This window comes from Coptis chinensis, chromosome 8 (genome assembly GCF_015680905.1).
Source record: "Coptis chinensis isolate HL-2020 chromosome 8, ASM1568090v1, whole genome shotgun sequence".
In the NCBI taxonomy this organism is placed as follows: Eukaryota; Viridiplantae; Streptophyta; class Magnoliopsida; order Ranunculales; family Ranunculaceae; genus Coptis; species Coptis chinensis.
This window is the reverse complement of record NC_141463.1, coordinates 40794171-40805165: the sequence shown is the minus strand read 5'-3', so window position 1 is coordinate 40805165 and position 10995 is coordinate 40794171. Positions and strand designations below refer to the sequence as shown.

At 41.1% G+C, this 10995-nt stretch overlaps 1 protein-coding gene across 1 annotated transcript; it reads left to right on the top strand.

The window, feature by feature from the left end:
• Positions 1-7829: 7829 nt before the first annotated feature.
• LOC147481467 (uncharacterized) lies at positions 7830-8357 on the top strand. The gene has a single exon (XM_086578943.1). It carries the CDS (start codon positions 7830-7832, stop codon positions 8355-8357), a length of 528 nt encoding a protein of 175 aa, XP_086435069.1.
• Positions 8358-10995: the final 2638 nt, after the last annotated feature.

Genomic DNA, 10995 nt, shown 5'->3' with positions numbered 1-10995 from the left:
CTAGTAAGTTTTCATTTGTTATGACCACTGGTGGTGTAACAATGGGCATAATTATGGCGTTATCAATCACTTTACTATAATAGAGAGTGGTGATGGCATTTAACTCACCTACGTTTTCATTTTCATTACTAGTACTACCGGTTACTTCAAAGGCTGTGTTTGGCATTTTAGGATTAGGTATAGCTTAACCTGGAAATACACCTTTTGGTTGTACTTTCTCTTTAGTTAACTGCTGTAAGGAATGTTGGATGGATTGTAAAATTTGTTATTGGGTTTACACGAAGGCGTCAAAACGATCCGGTTGTGGATGTGTAGTTGTTACAGGTGGTGTGATAGGAACTATCTCACGTTGATTATTAACAGGTGGGTTGTGATAGTTATTATTAATCGGAATGATACCTCTATTAGCATTATAAATATTATTGTTATAATTATTATAATTACCTTGTCCTTGTCCTTGTCATGGTGGAGTTTGGTTGTAGTTGTTCGATGGCCTTACATTTTGATTATTAAACCCTGGAAGTGTAACTTGTTGATTATTTCACCAACCGAAGTTGGGGTTTTGTCGCCAAGGTGCATTAGGTTCTCTATTAATGGAACAAACATTGTCCGGCTGTGCGGATGGATGTTCATAGACTAGAGGACAATAGGAGTCGGGATGCGCAGGACTCAAATAGAAATTACATGGAATATAGTTGACATTCATGACAAGGATAGGCTTATGTTGAACAGAAATAGCTTCTACCTTTTTAGTGAGAGATTCGATTAAAGTTTTAAGCTCAGGATCAAATTTAAGCTCAAACATACTGGCAGCTTTAACTGTTGAAGAAGAACTAGCTGAGCGGGGGATATTGTTACTAACCCCCAGTTATTATTACACTTTATTTGATCTTCTAAAAACCTATGAGCCTCTGAGGCTCCTTTGATAAGGAAACTACCCCCCATTCATTATATCAAGAACCTCTTTATGGTGGTGTAAAAGCCCCTTGAAAAAGGCACGAACTAACGTGTCTTTCTCAAGATTATGATGTGGACACTCTATATGAAGATTAGTGAAACAATTCCAGACCTCTGAAAAGGATTCATGAGGATTCTGGCCGAAGAAATGAATCTTGTAAAGCATTTCATCTATTTTTAATGGTGGGTAAAACTGTTCCATAAACAATTGAACAAGTTTGGCACATGAGTCCACCGAATTAGGCGCTTGGGCAGTTAAACAAGATGCCACCTTATCGGCTAGAGTGAAAGGAAACACTCTCAGTTTAATTTGTTCCGCGCCTACCGTAGGAAGATGGAATGTGGTAAGAACTTGTTCAATCCTACATATATGCTGATAAGGCTTCTCATGGTCTAACCCATGAAAAACTGGTAACAAATTAAATATATTTGGGGGGGTTCGGAAATCCCCCACTGGGTCTACAAGAACGATGCAAGACTTAGGGCTATCGTTGATGGCTTCATAAAAGTCAGAGAAAAGAGTCTCTCTTTCTTCAGCCATTGATTCAGGTGTAGTGTGTGGTATACTAGATAGGTGTGTGTGTTGACGTTCACGATAGATCACTTTAGACATTTTTTCCTTACCTAACCTTAATCTCATGTAAGGCTAAGTCCAATGTTACAGAAACATGACAACAGTCAAAACAACCCTGATATGCTAGAATAAATCCTCTAACAGGAGAGGCGAGGAGTGGAAGAAGGAGTACCTGAATGTCTCCTTGCTATGCGTTTGAATAACGTCTTGTATACGCGATTTCAGTGTATTCAAAAAGATAGCAACACTGAATAACTTGAACAAATGAAAGTTTGAACTAACCTATGAAATCGGGCTTATTTAGAAGAGGGCGTGGGGAATGCTTGGAATTAGCCTAAACAGGGAGCGAGGCGCGCTCTTGCCTGACTTGATGTCCAGGCACTTTGGCGTGGGGCGCGCTCAGAATTTGGCTAAGTAGGGTACGGGACGCGCTCTTGCCTAAGATGATGTCCAGGCACTTTAGCGCAGGGCGCGCTTGGAATTATCCTAAAATAGGCACGGGGCGCGCTCTTGCCTAAGACGATGTCAAGGCACTTTAGCGCGGGGCGCGCTTCAGAAATTGGCTAATGAGGGTGCTAGGCACGTTTAATGCATTTCTAAGATGGCGCGTTCAATGCATTTCTAAGTTGCATTTCAAAAAATCAGTTTCTGAATCAAACAAACACAGTTAGAACCAAACAAAGGTGGGTGGGTTTCATAAGATCTTGGTAGAATTAACACTACTAAAAGAAATGAAGCTAAACAAAACTAAGATGGCAGCGCGCCATTTGATAAATGTAAAAACAATAGTTTTACCTACTCTTAACTAGCTATGCTAGAATAAGTAAAACTAAATGAAATTTACACTATATGATCAAAGTTCTACTCTCGTTATCGTTCAATATGTGGAGTAGAGAATTCGTTCCACTCCTAGCTCGTTTAGATGTAACGTTTCCTAGTTTAATTAATTCAAACAAAAACAATGAGAGTAATGAAATGAAAATAAACTAATGTGGTGATTGGATACTAATAGAAATGATGTAATTTATACTACGATAGTTCAATACTAAGATGTGAATATCGAGAAGGAATTAGGGGGATTGATTTCACTTTGAATTCAACTTAATAAACTAGCATATATTTGTTGTAATCCTAATTTTTATGTTTTCACAAAAAGATTGAGTCTTTCTAATCCCTAATTATTCATGACAATCTCTACTAACTAATAATTAGCATGTGAGGCAATTTAAATCTATTCGAATTAATTACCTTCTAGAGTGGAATAGATTATTACAACTACTTCTATACTAACACAATCAAGTTTTCATCAAATCTTCCTCAAACCCCTCTAATGGAGGTTTTAGCTTTGATTCATCAAATATCATTAATAAATTAATAAGAAGAAGACATCCTTGAAGAAATGTAAAATTACTTTATTAATCTAATGAAAAAGAGTCGAATGATTCAAAATTGTATTAAAACTAAGTACTAACTAATTAATTAAATCTAATCTATATTATGAATCTAATCTAGGTGTTGTTAAGAGTTTGGCCTTAGTCCTCTTTATATAGAAGATGTTAGGTTTACAAATTCGTGCATGGGCTTTGGAGCCATGTTTTGAGCCATAAAATTGAGCCCAAAACTTGATTACTTCGGTCTAAACAGGGTGTTTCTATTGGAAATTACTAAAATAGCCTTGTCAACCACTTCCGCTCCTCTGATTTTGTGGGGGCTTATACCATTAGAAAGCTCTTTCTGAGCCGGTCATTTTGACATATGGTAGGCCAAATTCTGAGGTTTGAGTCCAAAGATACGGCCTTCGGAAGTTCTAGTGACTTTTATGCGCTATTTCTGCCCGCGTTAACTTTGACTTTTCAGCTTTAACCGGGCTTTAAAAAGGCTTCTTCTCCTTGAATCTTGCCTTTTAATCATAGAACTTTTTAGCAACCAACCTTTGCTCCTTTATCTCATAAAAGAGACATATTTCTTCACATATTCGACTCCAATGCCTGAAATACATAAAAACACGTAAACAACACTAACTCTTATTTATTAATCACACAATTGGTCTGAAAGTAATATTGTTAAGGGGTTAAAACTATAATTTTGGGCTCTTATCAACTGCCATCGAGGAGTATAAATAATTTTTAGGAATTGGAGAAGGCGTTTATTGATCACTTCATATATCAAAAAAGTCGAGTGGTGGATATCGCTGCTCTATTCAACGTTAAGCAAAGGTCCGCAAAATCATTAAGGGATTATCTGTGTCGATTCAAGGCCGAGACATTGAAGGCAGAAAACTTGGATGAAAGGACATCAATAATAGCATTCGAAAGAGGTCTGTGGCCAGGAACGGGAGTACATCAGTCTGTGGCAAAGAATGAGATTGCACTGCACGAGTTGTATCCAAGGTATGAGGACACAATGCAGAAGGATTCTAGAAGGTCAGCCAAGGTAGTGTCATCTAAGAAAAGGAAGGGGATGAAAGAAAGACGGAGCCATCGAAGAAAGGAAATGGAGCGTACCGTGGATATTCACCGCGTCTGGAAAGGAGTAGGGAGGGAGTGCGAAAGGAGAATAGGGAGAGGAAGCCTTATCGCGAACCCGAACGGACACCGTTGAACAGGCCGTTAAGCGAGATATTATCATTGGTCAAGAACATTTAGGGATATGAGGGACCGCAGAGTACACCAATCGAGATGCCGAACAAGCCATACTATGCATATCACCAGGTGCAGAATCATGAGACTAATTATTGTTATGTGTTGAAATGGTTGATTTAGAGGTTGGTGGAGAAGGGAATGATGAGAGAGTTTATAGCGGGGGCCCCGAATGAGGTTTAGGTGCCGGTTCAAGGTAGGATTCTGGGAACCATTAATGTTATTTTAAGTGGGGAATTGTTGAGTCATAACGCTCATAGTGACAAGATAAGAAGAACCGCGAGAATATAGCAGATCATTGAAACAATAGGAGATCCACGACCGAAGTCAGGGTTGGTAGAGGGAGAGGATCGAATTGTATTCACCAATGAAGACCTAAAAGCCGTTGATAACCCCCATGAAAATGCGTTTGTCATTACTGTGACGATGGGCAATTACATGGTCAAGAGGGTGTTGATTGATTGTGGCAGTGCAGTGGACTTGTTGTTCATAGGAGCTTTGGACAAAATAAGGATCGACCCCCAGTAACTACGGTCTCCGCAATCCAACTTGTTGGGTTCAATGGGAGTATTACGGAGCATATGGGAGAACTTTTGTTACCTGGGACGACGGGCCTAGTAACAATGTTCACTAGATTTATGGTGGTAGATACCAACTCCTAGTACAATGCGATTCTGGGGAGGCAGTGGATCCACGAGATGAAGGCGGTACCATCGACCTATTATCAGGTAATTCGATTCCCCACTCCAACTGGGATATATGAAGTCCGTGGTGATCAAGTGGCAGCTAAGAACAATCATCAGGATGCGGTTAAGAGAATGGTCCACGGAACCGGAGGGGAGTCGTCCCAAGAAGACGCACATAGCATTTACAGTGTGCCGCCGTAGAAGGGCAGGCGTAGGCAGCGCTGGGTCCGAAGACTTTGGACGAGATTGAAATAGTGAATCTGGGGATGGGGGAGGAAGAGAAGTTTACGTTGGTAGGGTCTGGATTGTCGGAGGAATGGAAAAACAAACTGGTACAGTTCTTGTCTGAAAATGAAGATGTCTTTGCTTGGACAATTGAGGATATCACAGGATTGAATCCAGGCTTCGCATGTCACTGTCTACACATGAGGGAAGACACGAAGCCGGTGAGACAAAAGATGCAGAACATTAGAACAAGGTATGCCGAGGGAATTCGCAAGGAAGTAGCAAGGTTGAAAGGAGCGGGAATAATACGAGAAGTGGAATTCATGAACTGGTTGTCCAACGTTGTCGCGGTACCGAAAAAGAATGGTAAGGTCCGTAAGTGCGTTGATTTTACAGATGCTAACTCGGAGTGCCCTAAAGACAGTTACCCCATGCCGCGGGTAGATGAATTGGTGGGTAGAATAGTGAGATTCAAAATATTCTCATTCATGGATGCATCTATGGGATACAATCAAGCCGCGATGTACGGACCAGACCAGGAGAAGACGGCCTTTGTGGTGGAAGGTGGTACGTATTGTTATACGAGGATGCCATTTAGGTTAAAGAATGTCGGGGCTACCTTCCAACGATTGGAGGAGAAAATGTTTGAAGGTAAAATCTGAAAGGGCATTGAAATATATATAGATGACATGGTGGAAAAGAGCATGTCGGAGGAGGAGCACTTGGAGGGTTTAAGGGAGACATTCAGCATACTCCAGACACATAATCTGAAGCTCAACCCAGAGAAGTGCATGTTTGGAATGACCACAGGAAAGTTTCTGGGCTACATTGTTACTCACCGGGGAATAGAGGCTAACCCAGAGCAAATAAGAGCCCTGGTAGAAATGCCCTCACCGCAAAACGTGAAAGAAGTACAACGGTTAGCAGGAAGGGTCACTGCCCTGAACAGATTCATTTCAAAGTCGTCGAACAAGTGTAGGCCACTATATCGATTGTTGAGGAATACAACAAATTTCTTATAGATGTTAGAATGTGAGGAGGCGTTTCAAGAATTGAAGAGCTACTTGGGCAAGGCCACCTTGTGATCGCGACCAGAGGAGGGGGAGAAATTGTACTTATACCTGGGGGTCACGGAGTATGCGATTAGCTCAGTCCTCGTCCGGATCGTTGATAAGGTGGAAAAATCGGTATACTTTTAGAGTAAAACCTTGCTGGATGCCGAGACATGGTACAATATAGTGGAGAAATATTCTTTGGCGTTGATGTTCTCAGCCCTCAAGTTGGAACCCTACTTTGAAGCACACTCAGTGATGGTGGTAACGAATCTGCCCTTGAAATAAGCACTAAAGGCAGAAAAGTCTGGAAGAATGCTAAAATGGGTTGTGATGCTGAGTTCCTATGAGATACAATACCAGATAAGGACCGCATAAAAGGCACAGGCGATGGCTGAATTTATGGCAGAATTCCCAGCCGAAGATCCCACTTAGGGGGGAAGATATGGTTATAGAGCCCGGAAGGGAGGGGGTGCAGGACCTGCTGGATCCATGGGATAAGAGAAATGAGTGGAGAGTGTTCGCAGATGGATCGGCGACGGATGCGTGCAGCGAAATAGGGGTCGTGTTGGTTACACCTGATAACAACATAATAGAATAGACTATGAAGCTGGGATTCGCAACATCTAATAACAAGGTGGAGTATGAGGCGGTGATAGCGGGGTTGAGAATGGCCAAGGATTTGGGGGTGACTGAGCTAACAGTGTATTTGGCCTCGAACCTAGTGGTGTGTCAAGCAAATGGTAGGTTCGCTACGAGATGTCCACAAATGGAGAGGTATCTAGAGGTGTTATGCAGGAGTTTCTCCAAGTTTGCAAAGATCAAGTTTGTACATCTGGGTCGCGGTGAAAACAAACATGCTGACGCCCTAGCTTATGTAGTCGCGACAATACCTGGGTCGGAGGAAAGAACGATAAAAGTAGGAAGGTTGGAGAAACCGAGCACTGAGGAGCCAGCAGAGGTATGCCAGACTGCGTAAGAAGAAGGGGGTTGGTTGGATCCTATCAAGGGCTTTTTATCTGGGAAAGAGTTGGCTGACAAGAAATAGAGGAGAAAGATGGAACAGTTGTCTCAGAGATACATTCTGATAGAGGGAGAGTTATATCGAAAGAACTTTAATGGGTTGTTGCTGAAATGTCTCGGACCATGGTTGGCATTGGAGGTACTCACAGAGATACATGGGGGAGATTGTGGGAGTCACTCAGCTGGGAGGACAACGGCTCATAGCCTGTTAACCCAGGGCTACTTCTGGCCCTATATGAAATGAAACGCGGTGGAGTTTGCCAAGAAATGTGACAAGTGTCAGAGATTCTCGCAACTGATCTTTGCACCCGCAGAGCCGCTGAATAACGTATCTAGTCCATGGCCATTCGCCATGTGGGCGATGGATATAGTAGGGCCGTTATCCATGGCCAGTGGCAAGAGAAGGTTTATGTTAGTAGCTACTAATTATTTCACTAAGTGGATCAAGGCTGTGCCTTTACAGCAAGTGAAGGAGACCCAGGTGATAAAGTTCTTATGGGAAAATATCATATATAGGTTCAGCTTGCCATATGCCATCATCGTGGACAATGGGACTCAATTCACAGAGTCAAAGGTACAGGAATTCTTGCAAGCGTATAGGGTGAAGCAATGATTTTCAGCCCCATACAACCCGGAGGGCAATGGACAAGCTGAATCTTCTAACAAAACCATAATGACCAATCTCAAGAGGAAGTTGGAAGATAAAAAGGGTGCGTTGGCTGACGAATTGAATCACGTCCTCTGGGCTTACCGAACACCACCACAGACGACCACTAGAGAAACTCATTTTTCCTTGCCTTATGGAGTTGAGGCCATGATATCGTCGAAAATGGTGGCATCTAGCACACGAACCAAGGCGGTGGAGGAGGGTGTGAACTGGGGCATATTATCCAGGGACTTGAATTTGGTAGAAGAAAGAAGGGGCTTCGCCCGTATCAGGTTGGAAGAGTATCACAGATGCTTGCAGAGACAGTATAACAAGAGAGTCAAACCGCGGCATTTCCAAATAGGGGACTCCGTGCTCCACCGAGTGACCCCTAATACGAGGAGGGATAACGACGAAAAGTTGGTTCCTAATTGGGAAGGGCCCTACACAGTGGTGGACGTGGGAGGGGCTGGCACCTACAAGCTACGAATAGAGGAGGGAAAGTTAATAGAGAAACCGTGGAATGTGAGAATGTTGAAAAAAATTTACACTTGAATGTAATGTTAATCCAAAGCAAGAAACTGGAGCTGTTTGTAAATATATAATACAATGACACTTTTGAGAAGAGAATATCAATTGCAATAAAAGGACCCCGAATCAAATGGGGAACGATAGGAAGAGGAGACCGTCGTGGATAAGAGGTCCGAATCTAATTGGGGTAAAATGAGTTATCCCCAACAGGCTTTACGATCCTGTAGAGTAAGCGGAGTGGGATGAGCCCTTCGCAGACAAGAGGTCCAAATCACATGTAGGGACAAAGAGTGTCGCCCCCGTCAGGCTGCACAACCGTGGCCATAGAGAAATGATAGGAAATTAACCAGCCTAAATAAATAGACTAATTAAACCCTACTTTAATAATAATAAAACTCGCAAGCGCACGAGGTCTATTGTAATAGGTGTGCAAGAACGAGGTCGATCCTTCAGGGATTGCTGTTTAGGGACAATTGAATACTAAAATATTACCTAACCTAATTCGAACAATATTTGTTGATTTGAATTGATTACTACTAAAACTATTTTACTTAACTACGGTCTAAAACGGAGATATACTAAATAATTGGGTTTCTGTTACATGGAGAGAATACTAGGACTATGACTTCATATTAAACCATTGTTTGTATTTGTATGATTGGATTCTCTATTTCAGTTTTTATGCGAGCGGCATTGGCAATGAGTATTGATTGCCGTCTCGATGATACGAACGTGGTAACTTTTAATCGATAAGTGTCTTCTAACAATTCAATACTAAGGTCAAGGTCACATAAATATTCGTTTTCTTACAACACGAATAGTATACAATCTGGACTTAAACAGTAAAAACGTGTTTAACTAATAACAAAAGTGACCAAACAATATCGCATGCATCACATACCATATGAAAGACTAAACCTTTTGCTAATTAATCATAAACAATGAAGAGTTTATATAAATATGAAGTATACTGAAAATTAGAGAACCAATCCCAAACACAAACAACCAGTTCCAGACTTCGTCTGTCCTAGTCTAGAGTTAGCTACGCATGGTATTTCGAACAACCAAGATAGAAGAAAATAAAGTCATTAGTAAAACCGATATCCTAATGTGCTCGTCTGGCTTTCTCCTCGTTTGTTCTCGATCTCGATCTTAGAGCGACTCCAATTTTCGGTGTTCTGTTCTCTTCTTGTCTCTGCACCAGTTCTCACCAAAACTCCCTTTTCCTCAGTATTTATCGTATCCTTTAGGTCACCACCAGTTGTCCCCTTCGAATTTGGAAAGTCGGATTCCAAAACAAGGAAGGTTTCCTTCTGTTCGTGAGATGGAGAAGGAAGGAAAAAAAAGTCTGATCCAGTGCATCCCGGGTGGACAATGAGCAGTGTGGCCTTTAGCTTGTGGGTGTGGGCTTTTAATTGGTTTATTGGTTGGTTCAAATTTGGAAAGTTTGAATGGAGTTTTGGAGGGAAAGTTTCATATTTCTATTCGTGAGAGCGAAGGGTAGAAGCTGATCAGGTGGTCAGGTAGCTAGGAACTATGGTGGTGGGAACGGGTTTTAGAGTATATGTGCTTTGATATTTGGTTATGGGCTGGTCTCTTTAGTTTCACATGGTCCGGTCTTTAGCACCTCCTTTAGTCATGTGATTTTAGACTTTAGATGTTGGCCCTTAGCTCACAAGCTTGTACTGTTCACGTGCATCCTTGAGCCAATATATTCAAGGCTCCATATCCACCAGTTCCCATAAACTAAGCCCTCGATTGATCTCGCACAATAAACATTCCATGCCAGTACAACTAGAACCATTGTACTAACTCAATCAACACTACTCCTTGGAATGTAGTGCTGACAAAACAGTAGTTATGCATTAATATTTCCACATAACTCCAATTCCTGCAAAGTCACGAGAAACATAATAACTAATTCAAACAAATTAAATAAACGAACTAACTAATATAAAATTGGTGTAAATACATGTAACATTTACGCGTTTATCAAATACCCCCAAACTTACATTTTGCTAGTCCTCAAGCAAAACTAAATCTAACTAGGAACAAAAAAAAAAAAATGCTAACTCAATTTCGTAGGAATCACGATTACACTTAGCATGTGCAACAAGCCTTTTAAACCCCTAAGTTTACCCTAGTGGATGAGTTTAGTCTCGTGAGAGTTTTCAGAGAAGATACTCACAAACTTCATTTATGCTATATTGACTAAGAAATAACAGTAATGTTTCCTTAATTTATCTCAAGTATCTATACATCTCACTAGCAAGGAATAAAGAATACTCATTTTAAAACCTAAGTTAATACATGTATAATAATTAAATCATCTAAAAATAAACATACATGCAATGAACAATACTATGAAATGTAGTGGCAGGTCCGTTTCTGAAACTTTTGGAATAGCGTCGCTAAGTAGGTCCTCACAAATGTGTCAAGACAAAAATACTCTAATTTTTCCACTCAGTTTTTAAGCTTCACTCCAAAGATGCAGGTGGGCACACTTTTTCCTCTCAATCTCAATGACGTCCAAAGAAGCCAAGGTCGATCAAACGCATCTGCCACTTACTATCACACCAACCTATTCGTAATTGAGCTAAAGGTCTTTATTAGGTGTTATGTATGGCTTAGGTGATAGTTTAAGAATAAATGGAATAGATAA